At 36.8% G+C, this 19,915-nt stretch overlaps 2 protein-coding genes across 2 annotated transcripts in view; both read right to left on the bottom strand.

Annotated features, from left to right (window-relative positions):
* The window catches only part of LOC142334763 (uncharacterized), a 45,821-nt gene extending 29,983 nt beyond the window's left edge, over nucleotides 1-15,838 (bottom strand). The window contains exon 1 of the mRNA XM_075383048.1: nucleotides 14,365-15,838. Coding sequence (XP_075239163.1) covers nucleotides 14,365-14,447 — 83 coding nt within the window. The 5' untranslated portion in view covers nucleotides 14,448-15,838. The remainder of the gene's footprint in view (nucleotides 1-14,364) is intronic.
* LOC142334765 (methylglyoxal reductase DkgA-like) overlaps nucleotides 1-19,915 on the bottom strand; it is a 431,775-nt gene that overhangs the window by 407,506 nt on the left and 4,354 nt on the right. The window lies entirely within an intron of this gene.

The following is a 19,915-nucleotide window of genomic DNA, read 5'->3' on the forward strand; positions in this document are numbered from 1 at the left end:
AAGATTCCTTTTTGTAATACGTCGTCGTAAGTTTTCTTCGGGTCGTCTGCTTTGATTGATAAAATACTCGTTAGTAGGATATTCAAGGTTGATGCAAGCCTCATCTAAACATTAATGGATTTTTGAACTATTTAACCTTCTGATTTGTTTTAGATTTAATTTTCATCACTTTTCTCTTTTGCTGAGAAAGGTTCAGGTAAACTAAGTCTGTTTTGCAGGTAAGTTAGCTGAAGGCTGTTTTCAGTTGAAATGTTGAAAGTTGTACTTTGCTTTCTTTTGTTCGCTGTCAGCTTCGGCTGTCAGCAAATTGAGTGGCGTGGCCACATCGTGAACTGTTGCCAAAATGGCAGTTTTGTTGTCGTTGGAGGCAACAAAGTGTGGAGTGAGTCGTCTCCCTTCTCCTGTGCTTCCTCAGAGGGATCAGAGGTTGATTGGCTAATGATAGCGCTGGCTGTCATTTCCTTTCTTTGCTGTTGCAAGTGCTCTCTCTTCTCCTTCTGTTATGGAGTTTACAAACTCATTGCTTGAAGAATAAACTCAAGACTCTACTTAGACTCAACTACCTTTGACAACTACTTAATTTGACTTCTTTACTTTCTGCGTTTTGTTTTTCTAAGAATCTTGGTGAACGCTCATATTAAGTAAGAATTTTTTTTAAGATACAATGGAGCCTAAGTTGATGGCGGCAATAATTGCCTTCAATAATCATCATGATTGGGACAAAAACATTGACTTTCTCGACGATGAACGAGAGTTATTTATTAAACGGTTTTCCGAATTCAAATTTGATGGAGAGGACTTGTTATTTTCTGGTGGAGTTGTGCCTACGATGGAGCAGGTGCAGCGTGAACTTGACAAAGTCCACTATAAATTTGATCGTCATAGACGGGGAAAACGTTATTTGAGAAAAGCCTTGATGAATGCTGGCTTTCGGATGCCAAGTTACTTAGGAGGTCTCACACGTGTAGTTGACGAGTAAGTTTTTTGTGTTTGTGCTTTAACTGTTTTCATCAAAACTGATTGTGTTTTGTGTGTTTAGGTTTTGTCGCTCCTGTCCCTACTGTTATAAGCAAGATCATAAAAATGATCGCTTTTTTATCGATGGAATAAGAGAAGGAGTGAAAAGGAAATTATGTTCTGAGCTTGGGATTGATTTCGAAAGGGATCCCGTAGATTTTGTATTGGGATCTACTGAGCTCGGGAAACCTGAAAAACCTTTGCCAAGGTCTGAGGATTTTGGGCAATGCTTGTTTTCAAGCATTTACTACCTTCTTACTGGAAAAAAATCAGGTAGTTTTTGGTGACTTTCTGGTTAACAACTTGTACAATGAGTTTCATTACTCTTGTTTTAAGGTGGAAAATTGACAAAATCACCTTGTCAGGTTATTCGCAGAAGGTGTGGTGAAAAAATGCTTGAACCTGAGTTCATAAAACTATGCTTGAAGCAACTGAACTATCTGTGTTCTCCTTTTGAAATATGTAAATCGAGGGACAGTGCCAACTCCGTTGGTGACCACTGGGTGGGTTATTTTCTGTTTTTTTTTACTATAATTTTTTGCAATATAATAACTTTTCATTGTTAACGTGTTCTAGTGTCTTGGCCTTGCTTATCTGCTTGGTGTGGACTTGTGTGTATACTATGAGTATCATAATGAGAATTCTGTTTGGGTGAGATATTATCATTCTGCTACATCTCAAAATCGTGGTGGAGCATTGCTTCTTTACAACGAAATAAAGAGAAATGGCAATAGAATTGGCTACCACTGCGAGCCCATAACTGAAATCCCTATCGAACAGTAAGTCTAATGTTCTGTTTTGAGTGTTCCATTTTGTTATTTTTGCAGCTTAACGAGAAATTCTGTCTCTTTTACGCGTAACATTTTCTTATGGTTTGAATTTTTGAAATGTTTAGCTCACAGAATGAATTTGACTCTTTCGGAGTTAATGGTGAGATCTGCCCGCGTGCTGCCAAAGTTTTGCGAGGCGATTGAAACTTCTGGTATTGAAATAAACTCAGAATTGCGTACTAAAACTTTGCTTTCATTTGCAGGTTGTTCTAAATTTGTGCTAATTGTTGAACTTTCCTATCGAGTCATTGTCTTTTGATAGACAGTAGCTGTAACTGAGGACATTATACTTTTGCTTCTGTACTTTTAAAGTCTCTGGTGACCAATCTACTCAAACAAAAATTTGATTTTCGATATTTTTTTTTGACACTAGCTACTCCCTAGGGGGAGGGTCAAGTCGCAAAATGAATGAAAAAACTGGGTATAGAGAGTGGTACCATTTGATCCCGTTTGGTGAGTAATGATTCCCAACCCCCCCTTTTAGGGGTCGGAAATCAATATTTTACATGTTATTTGGGTTTTTCCGACAGGAATTTGTTTTTTGGCATTTTTCCCAATTTTTACTTATTCAGTTGTTTAGTACTCAACACGATACCTGATTAAAACGGCTTGACTTTAGTTTGCTTTAATGGCTTCTTAGACAGTATGTCCTTTAGATTGTTTCATTTATTTTTAAAGTTATGTCAACAAATACTCAAAAATTGTTGTGCCATTTTTGACCACAATACGGTTTTTTCTTCCTTTTTTGTTGATTTCACTTTGCTCCCTTGCGTTCTGTGGAGAATTCAATTGTGAGAGCATTCGGCATCTACATGGACGTTTCTCTGGTAAGATAACCTTTTTCCTACATGCAGATAGATTTCTATTTTGTCATTTTTGAAAACATCAATGATCATTTTGCAAACCATTGGCCAATCTAGGCCGTTTTTGTCACATTCAAGCTGTGGAATTGACACCCGTTGAACGTTATGGTTCTGAACATGCTTTCTAAGGCCTACTAAGCAAGTTTTCAGGGTTGAATACGAGGCTTTATCAGTTTTTGTTAATTTTGTGACTAGGTTATAAACAAAGCGTTGGTTGTTTTTGTCAAATATCGAAACGACAGAGCCTTCTCCAATTTCTTCACTTTTTGAGTTTCTAGATAGGTTGCAACTGAAGTTCGCCAGGCCTTCCAGTGGTGATTCACGCGACACTGATTGAACGATAGAATGTTTTGTGTTTCGAATATCGTCTGTACTATAGAAGAGTTTGAAATCGGGTCCAAAGATTGCTTTCATTTGACCAGCTGTATTCTGCCTTTCTTTCTGCACTCGTGTTCGCCTTGTTGCGCCTACTACCAAATCTAGCAATGGAGAAGGCTGTTTCGGAGACATTTGGCTTGAACTTGGCAAAGACGTCAGATCTTGTTCTTGATTTCTGTCAAATTCTGTTTGACTTCTTTTCAGATCCAGTTTTGTTGCTCGAGATGGGCCCCTATTATATGCTAACCTCTCTGTGCTTTCTCGACAAGATTTTATGATGTTTTTACGTTTTTCAGTGTTTGTTAATCTGGCTCCTGGTATTGTGAAGTTTTCTTCGAGCATAGGGACTTCAACCGTTCTGAAACTTCTGTTTTTTGGTTTCACTGATTTTTCATGATTGTCAACATCTCGGAGAAACTGAACTCGCTTCTTTGTGTTTCTGGCTAATATCGGTGTCTCAAGTGGTGTAACTTGACCTTTGTTTTGTTTTTCCTGAGTTCTGGGTTTTACTGGTAAATTAACTCTCGGTGAAATCCTCTGGTTCGATTGCGCTGTTGTGTTTGCATCCATCTCAAATGGTTCTGGGAAATTAGCGAAAGGAAAATCCTCCTCATGTAGAAGTCTTAAATGGTCGTTTTCCTGATCGAGGTTTATATTTTGCGCTTCCCTTTCGTCATTTCCTTGTGCACCTTCTACATTCACTTGTTCCTGAGGTTCTATGTTTTCATCCTGTGGAGCAACCTGACGTTCAACAAGGATTTCACGATTTTCTGGTTCAATTAAATGCGGTGGAAGTGGGTGTACAGGAAGCGGTATTGCTATTGCTCCTGGTGCTTGATCAGGTGGTCCTGGTGGTCTTGCTATCTCGTAGCTAAGTGTAGTTGAAACTGGTTGATCATCCTCCTGCTCTTCCTGTTCTGGTGCATCCACTGCAAACGTTTGATCTAAGAGGTTTGGTATTTGTTCATCAAATAACTCTGGTTCCTGTCTATATTTTCCTAACGCTGGCTCTGGCACAAACAGCTTCGGGTCAATTTGTTGTAAATCAACAGGAGATTCAAGAGGCTCATATGGTCTTAGTCGAATTCTGTGTAAACATTGCGTGTAATTCGTTCCAACTTTCCGAATTAGATAATTGGAATGTGTTAAAACTTTTTCAACTCTATAAAGGGGTATCCAAACATTCATTGATTTGTTTCCAAAATCATTTTGGTTCATAAGTTTTGGGTTTAGAATTAGGCAAAATGAAAATAATTTTAGCGGTTGCGCTGCTGCTTTCTCATCAAAGTATCTGCGATATTGATGATACCTGTGAATTAGGTTGATTTTCGTTTCAGAAAATAATTTTTGCATTGCGTCCTGTATCTCAGTGACAAAATCTGATTTCAGATCTAAAGTTTTGATAGATTTATTGAATCGTACGTCAAGTGGTTTAATTGGTTCTCTGCCGTGAAAAATTGATGTCGGTGAGCACCCTATTGATGAATAATATGAAGTGTTGTGGATATACGTTGCAAGCGGTACGTACAGCTGCCAATTTGACCATTGTTCATTTGTGTTTAGCTTCAGAATTCTCTTCAATGCTCCGTGTGATCTTTCAACAACGCCTACACTTTGCGCATGCTTCAGTGTGGCATGCCGGATTCTGACCTCCAAGAGTTTGGAGAGCTCATGCATCAACTCTGCAACTAAATTAGTTCCAAGGTCAGATACTATTGTTTTTGGAATGTAGCTATGCTTGAAAAAGATTGAGGTTAGTTCCTGTGCTATTTTCTGAGCGTTAGCCGAAATTAAGGGTGTAGCAAACAGGTACTTTGAAAAAACGTCAATTCCTGTTAGGACAAATTTGTAGGGTGATGATCCTCTAAACGGGCCTGCAATATCTATTTGCATCATGTCCCCTGGGAACGACTGTAAAGAAGAGACTGGCTGCAAAAATGTTCTTAGCGATTTGTTTGATATTGCTTTTTGTTGAATGCACGTGAGGCAATTTTTGATCATTTGAATAAAGTACTCAGTAAAACCTGGGAAATAGAATCTCTCCCTAAATTCTCTGATTGTTCGCAAGATGCCTATGTGACCCGCTGTCCTTGAATTATGAAGGCGGTAAAGCACTTCTTTCCACAGCTGTTTTGGTAGGCAATATTGTAAGCAGGCTACTTTTCCTGAATGATCATAGAATTCTCTGTATAGGATGTTACTCTGAATTTTTAGCCGATTGAATTGCTTTCCGTACTTCTTTAGTTCAAAGGAGGCATATTTCAAATCGTCAACTTTATTTTTCTTTATCCATTCAATAACTTTTTTAATGACTTGATCCTTTTGTTGCTCGGCTTCTAAATTTAGCGGCTCTAATTTATCTGATATGTTTTTTAAACTGTCCTTGGGGTCATTCATCAAAACTGCATTAACTTGAGTTGGTTTACTAATGATGCGAACTGTTGTTGGTATTTCCGCCTGATCGTTTATCTTGTTAACGTGACTTTCAACTTGGGACAGCAATCCATCATCTAATCCAGTTTGCTTTAAACAGGATATGATATTCTGGTCTGTTTGTTCACGATTATTATCGAATAGGTTGCTAAAATTAGCCATTGAGCAAAGCATCACATCAGGTGATTTTGCAATTGTTTCGACCTCAATTTCTTGAACTGGAATACGATCTGATAGTTTCAATTGTATTGTTTGATCAGGGTCTGTTTGAACACGTGATAAGAAGTCAGCTGCATAGTTTGCTCTTCCGGGTATATGTGCTATGACAAGATTGTATGATAAAAGTCGATCAAGAAAGTTCCATAAAGATGGCGGTATTGACTTTGATTGGAAAAACGATGTTAAACTTTTGTTGTCGGTTAACACAATAACGGGTTTTTCTGTACCCCAGATGAAATGAGAAAAGTGCTCTAAGGCAAAGTATAGTCCAAGAAACTCTTTATAATAAATTGAAAATTTCAACTGTGCTTCGTTAAACAATTTTGTTCCGAAAGCAACTGGAGCATATGTTTTCTTCTGCCTGTTTTTCTGATCTTTGATATAATCCTCTATCATTAAAACAAATCCTGCTCCGTAGTAACTTGCGTCGCATAAAAGAACGTATTGAAGTCCTGGTTTTGCTAGTCTGAGCGTTAAATCAGTTGCCTTCTGTAGATCTTGTTTCAAAATTTCTAATGCTTTTTCCTGCTCCTCGGTAATTTGATGTTCTACGTTTTTTCTCAAAAGTTTATAGAAGGGTAGAAGCTTTTCGCCTAGGTTAGGTATGAAGTCTCTCCAAAACTGTAGGAAACCAACTAATCTTTTCACTTGCTTAACAGTTTTTGGCATTGTTAGTTTACTCAAAAATTTTTTAATTCTTTCCCGCTCTGGTTGGATACCTGCTGGTGTAATTACTTTTCCTAAAAACGTAATTTGTTGAACTCCAAATTGGCATTTATTTGGTGATAGCTTAAGTCCTGATTTTCTAATACATTCAAATATTTTCCTGAGGTTTGGCACCAGCTCCTCAAATTTTTCTACTCCACTTCCGATATCGTCCATGTATTGTGTGCAAATGTTTGCGGCTAGACACTGATCAAGATAGTGTCTAACAAAGGAACTAAACCCTGTGACTGACTTGCTAAGACCTTGGGCCAAGCACTTGTAGGCGTACGTTCTGGATGCAAAGTTGAATGAAAGCAGTTGGACTGAAAGGTCATCAGCCATTTGCACACAATGATAGGCTTGTGAGCAATCGAGTTTGTTCAGAAATTTCTTTCCTGCAAAATGGTTTGTTGCATCACTCATATTTGATATCGAGAAATTGCTGTTTATATAGTCATTCCTTAGCAGGTGATTGATACGCCTCAAGTCAATTAAGATTCTCAAGCGACCGGATGACTTTCGTTGTGCAAATACAGGGCTGCTATATTTAGAATGCGATAAGGTTGTTATCAGATTGTAATAGTGCATGAGAGCAAGTTCAACTACTAGTTCATCTCGCAAATGTATGGGCGTGAGTGGACTTTGTACGTAAACTGGTAAATTATGTTCCGGAGTCAACTTTATCTTAAGCTCGGTATTGTAACCAACGTCAAAACGGTGTTTAGCAAATATATCAGAAAATTCCACCAAGAGGTTTTCAACTTCGGACTTCTGTTCACGTGTTAAAATTGACTGTTCCCACTTAAAATTTTCGAGAAATTTTTCACGATCATCGTGACTCGATTTAGGGTTTATGCTTTCAAGTGTCTGAAAATGTTTTATTTGATCAAAAATCTCACGCTGTAGTGGCGGTAATGATTCAGGGTTAAAGCATGTTTCAGGTGTTGGAAACCACAATTTTCCATATTCAGGAGGAGGCCTGGAAGACATTTTTTCGGAGCAATTCATTTGAACTAACTGGTTAATTCCGTTTTCGAGATTATTTGGGTCTTGCACTTTAGCCAAAGCTATCAATTGCGGATCAATTTGGATAAGTTGGTCTGCCTGGGACTGGCTCAAAATCTCAAAGGAGGCGACCATTGTGTTCGCCTTAACGTGAACATAATGTTCTGTTATGTTGACAGCAGAAATCATTATTTTTCCGTGCTCATCAATTGAGCTGAGTGAGGATGTCAGTGCAATTTCAGTAGAATTTTCAAACTCGTCATTAGGGATTACTACCCCACTACATCCTGAAAAACTATCGGAATTTTCTTTCAGTGTGCATTCAAGAACTGCGTGTGAATAAGGTGGTATGGCATGTTTTTTGTTAAGGAAAATTGGAATTTTCTTCAGCTTTTTTAGGAATTTGGGTTTTTCGTTTTTGGGTCGAATTTCATTAAGCTGAACTGTCATATCTGGTAGTTTCAGTAAATTGTTCGAAGGGCAAATCCAAATTGAGTTTTTCTTAAAAAAGGGGTTGCCAAGTATGACAGAGTTCATTGTGGGCAATACAAGGAAATCGTCTGTGAATTGGTAATTTGCTATATAAAGTGTCAATCTCACGGCTTTATCAACTACGACTGGTGAACCGGACGCCATTTTTACACTTTTATAACGAGGTTCTACAAATGATAATTTGACCTTTCTAATTTGCATCTCACCTAAGAGTTTTTCTGGAATCGCATTAGCACACGATCCCGTGTCTATCAGTGCTTTTCTTTTAAGTTTATTGTCAAAATTCAAATGGACGTACGATAAGAATTCACCCTCTAGGGGTATTACTGCGCAAAGCTCTTTTTCTAAGTTTACGCTATCATCACTTTCTAAACAGTTTACTAATGATTCATTAGAGTGAGTTTTGTCTAAACTATTGTTGGACTCTAGTGGAACTTGTGGCTTTAGTAGTTTTTTGTTGATCGTTGAAATGGGAAATTTCCGGCACCTCTACGCTTTCCACGACTATTGAGTGAACACTGATTAGCTAAGTGATTCGGATATCCGCATTTATAGCAGAAAACACTAGCGTATTGCGTAGTCTCTATATGGTTCTGTGGGTCAGGTTGAGTAACTTGAACTACTGTCTGGTCTACTGCCTGTTCTTGCAAGGGTTGTTGATTCACTTGTACTGGAAAGTGTTGTTGATGAACCGGCAGACTGTAGTTATTTCTATAATAACCACGGCCTCGGTAATTGTTTCCTCTGTAGTTATTTCTGCCACGATAGCCGCGTTCGCTACCTCTGACTCGTCCTCTCCCCCTTGAAAAACCACGATAATTATTACCGGAGTTTTGGTTTGAACTTCGGAAATTCTGCTGATTTATTTGCGATTGCTCCTCAAACTGTTTGGACAGTTCACTGACCTTATTGTCCATTGCTTCCTGTGATTGTGTCAGTTTGGAGAGTGCATTGACTAAATTTTCTGAGATTGTGCTACTCATCTCATTGAACGCACCTTCAGTATAGTCGTCCATTCGGCATAGATTATGAATTGTCAGCTGTCGTCTCGCTAACAAACATAAGTCGTCAACTGTGTTATTATCAGGCTGCTCTAAAAGTTTTGCTCTTAACCAACTTGGCATGCATTTTTTAAAATATCTTTTAATTTGATTTGCCCGTTCAGTTTGAGTAAAAAGCAAATTCTGAGCGTTTTGTGCGTCAGCGGCCGCGATGCGCGCGGCTTCTGCACCTGCGTCTAATGCTGGGTTTGCTGGTGGCACTGGCGTTGGCTCTGGATCTGGGTATGCTCTGAGCGCCATGTCTCTCAGTGTTACTAAGAAATTTTCTGGTGTGTCTTTCTTCGGGTCAAACCTAATTCCTTCTAACTTTATTTTATGAAGCTCCTGTAGTTGAGGGTTGCAGAAATTATTTCTAAGTGCTGCTAAACTCAGATCTAAGTTAGCTCTTGTAGCGTCGTCTAGTGAATTGTTAAAGTAACGCAAAGCGTCGTCTTTCAAGTGTATAGAGAGAAAGTTTGCCTGTTGTGCACCTGGAATTGCTGCTACACCTATTATGCTCCGTAGAAGTCTTTCAAACTCATTAAAAGTTTCGTTTTCTTTCCCTCCATAGGCTTTCAACGTAATGTTTGGGTTAGCTGCCATAACTTTAGGCAAATAGTGGAATAATTTCCTAAGATTTTTATGTCAATTTTGATCAACCTGATTTTTGTGTTAGTAGATTTTTGCGTACCTTAGGTTCTCAAACTCATAGCCTTCTATACTATCTTGCACTTAGTTACATCTTATCTCAGACTCAAGTTCGTTGTTGACTTAGAACTATGTTTTATGCCTCTGATTCCGACTTAAGGTTAATGTGGTCAATCAAAAGCTTGATATTTTTGGAGAAATATGAAAAACATCATTATAAGTTATCAGTTATCACGCTCCAATTTGTGATTGTTATCATACTGTTTGGTATCAGACTGATGATTTCAAACAATTGAAAGTGATTGAGCGTTCATCAAGTTTAGAGCATTTTAAAATTCACTGCAAAATCTAAATTTTGTAACGAACCCTTGGAGAGCTGCTTCTTGATGGCACCTGTGAAATTTCGGCCTTTTCGTCTTTCTCTAGCACGGGTGGTGTAGTAGGTTAAGTTGCTCTAGGTGCTGACTTGTTGACCAGATACTGCCGTGATCTGTTTTTTAGCCAATCGTCTGCTGTTGGAGTTGTCTTCCTTCCTGTCACCATGTGGTGTGCTGAATTCTTATCTTCTTGTTGCACGAGGTAGTTAGATTTACTGCATGAATGTACTAATCAAGTTGTTTGCGTGTGTGCATGCACAATTTCCAAAATGGGTTTTGATTATTTAGGTTTTCAGCTGAGCGGTTTGTCTTCTGATGCTGTGGATCGACAACTTCTATATATTCTTATTGAGTAAGTATATTCTCTCAAAATTAGCAAAATTTGAGGTTTCAAAATAGTTAACTTTCTGCTACTACCAAATTAGCTCTCTCTATTTACTAAGCAAATATTAGTTACAGCTTGCATCAATCTAGAATATTCTATCTGATAATGTGTACATGTTTAAATCAGTTTAATTGATTCGAAATTTTAAGGACCGTCACACTACCCAAGATAGTAAGACAAACTGTCATTGATTCAACTTATTCATTATGAAAAGGGTGACATAAACCGCAATGAGGTGGTAGGAAACAAAGTACTCTGCATTACAAGAGAGAGAAATATTTTCCAAATGCTAACAGAATGTCAGAAAAAGAACTTGAAATTACAAAAATTTGTTCAATTACTAAAATTTGCTACAAATTTCGCCCTAAAAATAACAGGGCTCCAAACATTTAGGCAAAACTTTTAGGGGATGTTTTGTGTGCCCCCCCAGCTTAGTGGCTGATTATTATTTGCACTCCTCAGACGTACGTGCCATATTTTTACATTGTGATTAACTATGTAATGGCACGTGCTCTGTAACTGGGGGGTGCATAACGTATTGGGGGGGGGGGGGGGCGACGGAAAAGATCCTTTAAATCTTACAAGGCTGTTCTTAAATCAAGGTTACGTGACTCTGACCAATATATCGATACAATGAAGTCCGATCCTTGTAGGACACTAGTTGTAGTCAACTCATATGGTCAGAAATGCTTTCAAACGCAGTATTACTAGTTTGGGTAAACAATATGAACACTTCTAAATGAAAAAAAATGTAGTTTAAATAAAGACACTGCTTTGAAAATGCCACACATGCGCAAAATTGCTCGCTTAGCAAAAATGTTTTCTACACCTACTTTTCTCGTTTTATTAGCGACAAAAACGGAAAACCACTCTATATTCTCTCTGTTCTGCAGCACTTTGACCTTAAAACGGTTTTCACGCATTGCACTTTCTGTTTTTAGACTACAGCAAAAATACCAATCAAAAAAGAAAAAGACGCCACACAAATAAAGTACTCCTCTCCGACTCGCAAAAGACAGCACCCCAAAAAAAATCATTTTTTGAATTGTAAAAATTGTTCGGCAAGTCATGGCCGTTAAAAATAAATCAGAAACTTGATTTTCAGATGAGTATAACAATTAGTTATATGTTCAGCTTAAAAATGCAAACTGATAACTGCCATAGTGTGAGTAAACGCTTTCTACTTTCTGGCTTTTAGTTTTTAAGCAGCAAACTGCCGCAGCAAAAATTCAAAAATCTAAACAGCCAAATTCTACACTAAAACTGCATGAGAAAAATCGGTACGATAGGTTTCAACGATAATGGCCAAACCATCCCATCTAGCTACAACATCTAGGTTCAAACATGCCCCCGTGCAAATCTGAATTAGGCTTTAAAGATATTGACATTTGAATTGGTGTCACTGTTTTTCCAAAAAGCACTATTAAATTTTTACAGCAAAAATTCACGCATGTTTTTATGATACACAATCTCTAGACACACTAAAAAATATTTGCAGTAACAACTCAAATTCATCTCTAGAAACGATTATTATCAATCAAATGAAAATAATATTTTACGGTGAAATTTCATTTTAGTTCCAAATTCAGAGATAACTTAAGAGTTATCAGGCGATTTAGCCCCAGTGATATAGAAACAAATGAAACAAAGACATTTAAAATTAAAACCAATTAAATGAAAGGGTCCAGGCAACGAAAACGATGTAATTGTTCATTCGCACTTTGTATACGCAAAGATATTTTTTTTAAAATCAAACAAATCAGAACACCGAACCGTAATAATTCCTCAGCTTCCAGCCAGCTACAAAAATTAACCTTAAACTATAAAAAAAATATAATTTAATCCATACTCGAAAGATGAGTATGGAACACAAGTTGAGTTAAATTTTGACCTCAAGAAAACCCTAGCACATACCCAAAAGATCTACAAAAAAGTTTATCAATTCACTGGGAACCGCGGAAGTCTTTATACGAAACGATTTTGGGTTAGATTTCGCAAAAATTAAGAAGCTGACAGGTTACCCCCAGTTAGTTAGACAGATAAAAAAAACTTCATTGCTCATTTACTAGAGGAAAACGACAAACAATCTGAAACATTTTTGCAAAAAGTCTTTGTACTTTCTAACTGATAACGGATGATATCAATCTTTGAACAATAAGAATATGATATATTATATACAAGCAGACAGAAATAGAAAACATCCCTTTTGACTGATCGTCTGTGACAATGATTGCATTTAAAAGATTTTTGAAAAAAAATGATAAGCCGTTGTAATTTTACGCAATGATTTTATGTACTATTTAGAGAAGATTTCAGGAATTGTCGAAAATAAATGTTCAAGTTTTTAGTATCTGTTACAATAGAGTGACCACCTACTTTCCTGCTCAGTGAATTTCTGAAGCACTACTAATGAGAAAAAAATTCCCCGACCGCTTGATTTGACCATTTTTTTATTAAAACTGACCAATGAATGGGTTTGAGGCGATAAACTGAAATGCGAAAAAAGTTGACGCACTTTCACCAGCGCCAATTTGTTCTTTTCTCCTGGTCCTATAGTCCGTTTAAACAAATGTCAACCTAGCATTAGGATTAGTTTTTCTATTCAAAAATGAATAGTCACAATAATGGAGACCACAAGAAATTTGGTCCTGTAAGCTTTGAAAATGAGCAATTTGAGACAGAATTTCCATGACTAAAAGAAAAACATTATCATGTCACCAATGAGAGCTTTGGTTCACTTCGTTTTGTGGCCCTTAAAATAGTTGAAAACCGGTAATGATGGGTAAGTATTAAATAAATAGACACAAAGTTTTTCGATTTTCTAACCTTAAGCGTGTCACCACAAGCGGGTTTCTATAAAAAAGAATCAACCAATTGTGCTCAAAGTTTTTAACCAGTGGGCCAATTTTCTTCAACAGCTACAAAAAAATTCTTGATTATTCATTAGATTATTGATTATTCATTAGATTATTCAAATGTCTGATTTTTTAAACATATCATCCTTTACAATATCCTTTACAAAATTAAGTCATATTTGCCAGAAATATGCAGTGACAACCGGCCAAAATTGAAATAGCCCCCAAAAATTTATAAATTCTTATTGCTCATAAAATTAACCACTCTCTTGTTCAAATCAGTGTTCCACCAGCATCAAAATGCTACACTCACAGTTTCGTAGCATACATAGAAAAGTTACGATTCGGTCTAGAAAAAAAGATTGCTCTCGCATTTTAAAGAAACATTGGAACAATAGAAGTCCAGAAAGTTAATTTGGTTGACATGTATTTAATTTGTAACCCAAGCTTTTTCTCAAAAATATCTACCAGAAGTCGTGTTTTTCAGCACAACAGTAAAATAATACATTTCTGAAAAATGTGTCCAATTTAGCTCAGGTTTTTTTTTGTGAAATACATAATACAGAGGGCTGAACAATAATTTTTCCTGGACAAATCAAATCTTTTTAGTGGTCATATTGCTTTTCCAAGAGCTTTTTCCAAGATCCAACCTACTTTACTACGCAGTCACTTAAAATTATAAGTCACGTAAAATTATCTTGACAAAAAAATTGGACGCGCATGTCACCTCCATTTCATATACGGCTGCAAAGTATGGGAATATAATTCTCCACCTATTTGTGAGCATTAACCGCAACGCAGCATAATTATCATTATGAAAATTCAAGCAAAATTGCTGCCAACATTGGTTCCAATTATTGGAAAACTTACATATTCAAGCAAGACTTATAGCCTGCTGTTTGGAACTACTCCTAAACAGAGAATAGACAAAACAACATTTAACAGAGGTAAACTATCGAAGACATGCTATTGATATCTTTGCTCCTATAGACTATAGATAATTAACTTGTTATAAAACCACCTGTTAATGAAATGAACCATAACAAAAACAAAATTCCAATTTACACATCGCATTTTAGACTACTTATGTGATTAAAGGAATGAGTCACCAACGTACCTGTAGTACAAATGAGAATAAGAGTTATTGAGAGAGAAAAGATCAAACTCTGAAAAAGTTTTGTTTGGGCTATGCCAGGACATTGTGAAAAGGGTTCGGGTGGTAAATTCTAATGTCAGTGCAATAATTTAAGGAGCAGTAAAACTGTATCCGCAAGCAGCGCAGTAACCTCCGTAACAAAGTGTGGTGCTTTTGATGAAAATTTATGTGGCGACTTTTCGTATTAGCATCAGGTAGCAATACTGTTCAGCATGCTCATTTGTCACAATTTGAGGAATGATACCTATGTGTGCAATTTCGAGAAGGAACGAATTTGACGGGAGGGTCATAAATCAGAAGGTTGATTCGCAGTATCTCACATAGGAAACGAAAAGGACAAAGCTTAACGCTTTCATTAACCAATCATAAAGTAATTATTGACGGTGTTTATACAACTAGGTGAAAGCCAGTGACAATCCGGGCTTACAGTTCACAAGTCTGGTTAGAGCCAACAGTGCCGATTATGAAATAATGTTCACAAAAATGCTACAAAGTAACCACTGCCGCCAACACAGGTAAAATAACGAGAGAGTTGGAATAAGAGAAAGACAGAAACGGAGAGAGAAAGAGAGAGCGAGCGAATAAAAGGGGAGAGTGAGAGAACGAGAGAGGGAGAGAGAAGGATAGATACAAGAAGAGACGTAGAATGGCCAGAACGTCAGATCAGTGGGGAGAAATCGAATATAGTTTGAACATATAGCCAACAGCGATCAAGGAATCAAGTCTCCTAATCTGGGGAGGGAAGGGAATTCACAACAAGGTAACTCAACTCCATAAATTCGAGCCCTTTTGTTCCAAATGGGGCAAATGTTAGATGGTTATTTGCGAAATTCAATCGTGCTTATAAGTTGGGCATAAGCGCCCCGAGATAAAAAGTGCTGTTGAAAAAAGAGCAGTAAGGAAAACTCCCAACTACTCAATATTTGAATAGTAGTTTTAACAACATTGGCCAAATTTTTGGCTAAACTGTGTCAGAAATACTTTGGCTAATTGCAAACCCATCAGCTAGACTCAATTCCATTTCTCTTCACCGCAGAATGCAATTTGAATAACAATAGCCCGTTTCATCGGCACAGATATGTCACAATTTAGATCAACTTATAGGCAAGATAGAATTGGGCAAGCTGCTGTGCCCTTTGTACGCTGTCACAGAGATAGGTCTCTTTTTTATCTCATCTGTTTTTGTCACAATTGAGAGGAACTACAGGCTGTAACCCTTGAGTTGTGATCAGATGAACTTGGCTAAAAATTCCTCCAAATGCAATCAATTTTGAGGGGACATTTCATCCTACTTTACATCAGAATGCAGGATTAACTATTGATTACAGCTACCATAATGCTTGAAATCATCTTAAATTGCGTCTTACTGACTGTAATAAGATCGTCTTCTTGTAGACTAGTTTCCTTAATGAGTACCTTATTCCTGCGAAAGTCGAAACGGAACTGGGTCAGAAGCTATAGCAGTCAATAACGATACCCAAAAAAAGTAAATTGCCAATAAAAACGCTGAATATAGATCAATCTTTGCCCCCCTTCACCCGAAACACTTCTTTATTACGGTGGCCCAGTAGAACTAATTACTCCAATAATAAGATGAGACAATGAGGCTAAGTGGTACCCAAACTGTTCTCAGACGAATAATGCCACTATTTTAATAAATAACCTCCCACAATCTGCTTCAAACACTTTTCAAGTTTAGGGCGATTAATTGAAAGAAGAACATCTGGTATCAGTTAGTCCTATTATGTTCGCATGCTCAATTCTAATTGATGTTAGGAAACAAAAGTAAAGAAACGACACAAATTCTCATCAACTATTGTAATTTTTTCTTGCTGTAGTGAATGGTTCAAAACAAAGAGTACAAACTGCCTTTTCTAGAGAAAAATGAGACAGAAAAATGAGAAAAATAACTGCGGCGCCAGCTAGCGAACACTTAATTTCTGAAATTCATTGTGTAATACTCTAACTATAAAAACTCAAAAACACGCATTGAATCTAGTAGTCAACATGCGGTTCGAAGCAATACTTTTCTGAAAGAAACGAGATTAGTATGCCAAGTTCCATATATTTTGGCACTCGATCACCCTTTCTCCAAATTTTTGAAGTCTGCTGCTCATAACAGAAAAAAAAGCTAGTCAAAATGCGTCACACGATATTCCGACACCTCGGGCCAAGTTTAGTTAGCAACAATCTCTCAAAAAGAACTAATAATTTGCTCCCAAATTACAACTAGTTTCCAGCAACCTAACAGAACTAACTAGTAGTAATGAGCATACATTGGGTTTCCACGGGTTTAAGTTCGGGCCATTATTACAGCTTCTACCAATTTTGGCAGCTAACACAAATGTAAACAAGGAGGCTTGATAATGTGCGTTCGCACAATGTTCCGACCCCGCTCAACCACATTTTTGAATCAATTGTCCACCAAATGAGACTCATAAATTGTTAAAATTGATGTATCCAATTAAAAAATCACTTTAAACTTAAGCCGACAAAAAATTAGTAAAACCTAATTAGAGGGCCAATGATATCTGCTGTAAAGGAGACTAGGAGAAAAGACAGACAACAAAGTCAAATAAAAAGAACAAGCTTAATTACAAAAACTCAATGCCTCTATATTTTCAAACACGTAATAACAGTAAAAATAGCAGATAAAACCTAAATTATACAAATTGACGCTCGTTTCACCAGAGAAATATAGGACCTGGCTTGATTGAGAATAATTAAAATGCAGACAAAAACTAAAAAAAGGCAAAGTTAAATTATGTTTATACTTTCTGAAAACAATTAATTTCAGAGATATGAAAACCATTATCTATCAACCGATATCAGCCCATTTATACCCCCATTAAACCATTAACACCCTAAACTATCCAGAATGTCTTACGAATACAAAAAAACATGCAAACATCAAAAAGTCAATTACGAAAAAAAGAGTCGAAAGCTTGAAAACCATAATCCATTCACTAAAAACATTTTCTTTCAACATCAATAAAAGTATATTTTGTTCAGTAATGTGATAATCGGACAAGACAGCAACAAACTTTAAAAACCCAACATAGGAAAACGTCCAAAACTCAAAAACCTCTGAAAAAAGTTTATTTGCAAACACAAAAAACCATTTCACTCACTTTAAATAATGTGACCTCTCGGTTTGCTTAGACAATACTACAAAAGGATAGAAATGATACAAAAAACGCCAATACGAAAAAAATCTGAAAACATTTTTATAAGTAAACAGACCAGTTGCTTTCAACTGAAAGACAGTAAAATGGTCAACCTGCTACCGCCTATTGGACATGAAAACCAGCACAACAAAATTTCACAAATATTTTTACCTAGACATAGTTTTGAAGCCTAAAAAACAATATTTTTGCTGAAATATTAATGAATGTTCATTGACCTTCATTCAAATTTCCATTGGGAGAAATTGAGCTGTGATTTGAAAAAATTCTGTTCTGTAATTAACATGAAAAATAACATAAAAAATAATTAACATTAAATTAACATAAGAGTAAAAACACAGCGCGCCATTACAATCAGAATAACTTCTTAATTTTAAAACTCTACAATTAGACCAAAACTAATCTAGCTGTTGTTTCACGTCCAAAAAAACGAATAACTCCAAAACTTACCGAAAAGGCTGAATAGAAAAGTCAAAATAACAAAAATAAATGATTAAATTGATAATGATCGATCTATAGTAGCGAAAATCATTAGGTATCAACTGACATTTCTTTAATAGCTCCTTAGGTATCCAAATATGTCATAGGAACCAGAGGTAAAAAATAGTCCTAATCATTGTAAACGATGACCGTGTCGGCAATTTTAATGTCTGAACTACCGGTAAATTGGGCCAAAGAGGGCCATTAAATTTTCAAATATTTAGGCTAAATTTTAGCTAAATGAGTTCATTCAAACAATTCAGCAAAAAACTTTTATAACGAAGGACGCTATCTTTAAGAAAAAGAAGGTCAATTAAAAGAAAGTCCCTCCTCTAAAAGGATAGTGTCGACTCGGGGGCGGCAAGTCAATTCCTATGTATATTTATATCCTATCTTGGCAGTAGTCAAAAATTAAAGCGTCAGATGCGAAAGATAGAGAAATTAAAGCATCGTGATTAGAATCAAAATAGATATGATAAACAGCAATCAATCAACACCATCGTTAAGAGCCTACAAAATAAAAAAGGCTTTGCTCGGAAGTCGCGCAGTACAATCCAATGGATGAGTAGTGATCTTTTACTATGAGACATCACTGCATCGTATATAATTTCGAAGACATGGCACTAAGTTCTTTTAGACCTTCTCAATCTTATATCTAATGCAAAGCCCGTCTCCACACTTGGTCTTCGTTAGCCTGAAACCAGGAGAGCAGAACCTATTCTCGTGCATATGTATGTTATTGCGTCGAGTATAATCCGTCTTTCTTTTCAGCAATTTTGCTAGATAGTTGTTTTATAGTGCACTTTGCGGACGGTCCTGCGCCCCAATGCAGGAAAACACGAGCGGAAAGAAGTTACCCTTCTCGACGTCAAGTATTCGTTGCTCATATTCGAGGAACTTCAACGACGCATAATATTAGTACGCCTGTACGGAGTTTTTCGGGCATGTATTGGAAAGTGGGTTAAAGATCTTCACGTCGAAGAAATAACGGCTGAACTTGGACCCCCATAAGCCATTAGCTTCACTGTCTAGTCGCGCGTTTTCATCAGTGCTAGTAGTTTTGTTTAAAAAGCATTCAGATTGAAGCAACTGAAGAGATGGCTCAACCTCGACATCATAGTCAACGTCATGATCTTAGCAAAGGTGTCTCGGATCTGGTTGAGTGTCACGTGTGTACACCCACAAAGCGCATGTTGTTTTCTATACACTTGATGTATTTGCCTAAGATAGGACGAAAAACTTCTCCTACGCCAATAGGTTGTACACCGGGGTTTTTGTTTAAGGGGATTAGTCTGCATGATTGTACGCTTCAAGAGATTTTTCAGATACTTTTTCAGCTGCCAGACGAATAGCAATTTTGGTTGCCGTTTTCGCAATGTTTGCGGAACCTTCTTTCAAACAAGTGAAAGTTCATAAGAATTTTATAAGAATTCAAAAGATTGAAATTTTCCAGCACATTGAAATAGTGATTCCAGCAGATAGTAATGAGCATACATTGGGTTTCCACGGGTTTAAGTTCGGGCCATTATTACAGCTTCTACCAATTTTGGCAGCTAACACAAATGTAAACAAGGAGGCTTGATAATGTGCGTTCGCACAATGTTCCGACCCCGCTCAACCACATTTTTGAATCAATTGTCCACCAAATAAGACTCATAAATTGTTAAAATTGGTGTATCCAATTAAAAAATCACTTTAAACTTAAGCCGACAAATTAGTAAAACCTAATTAGAGGGCCAATGATATCTGCTGTAAAGGAGACTAGGAGAAAAGACAGACAACAAAGTCAAATAAAAAGAACAAGCTTAATTACAAAAACTCAATGCCTCTATATTTTCAAACACGTA

The sequence above is a fragment of the Convolutriloba macropyga genome, chromosome 2 (genome assembly GCF_964194025.1).
Source record: "Convolutriloba macropyga chromosome 2, txConMacr16.3, whole genome shotgun sequence".
NCBI classification, from domain to species: domain Eukaryota; kingdom Metazoa; phylum Xenacoelomorpha; order Acoela; family Convolutidae; genus Convolutriloba; species Convolutriloba macropyga.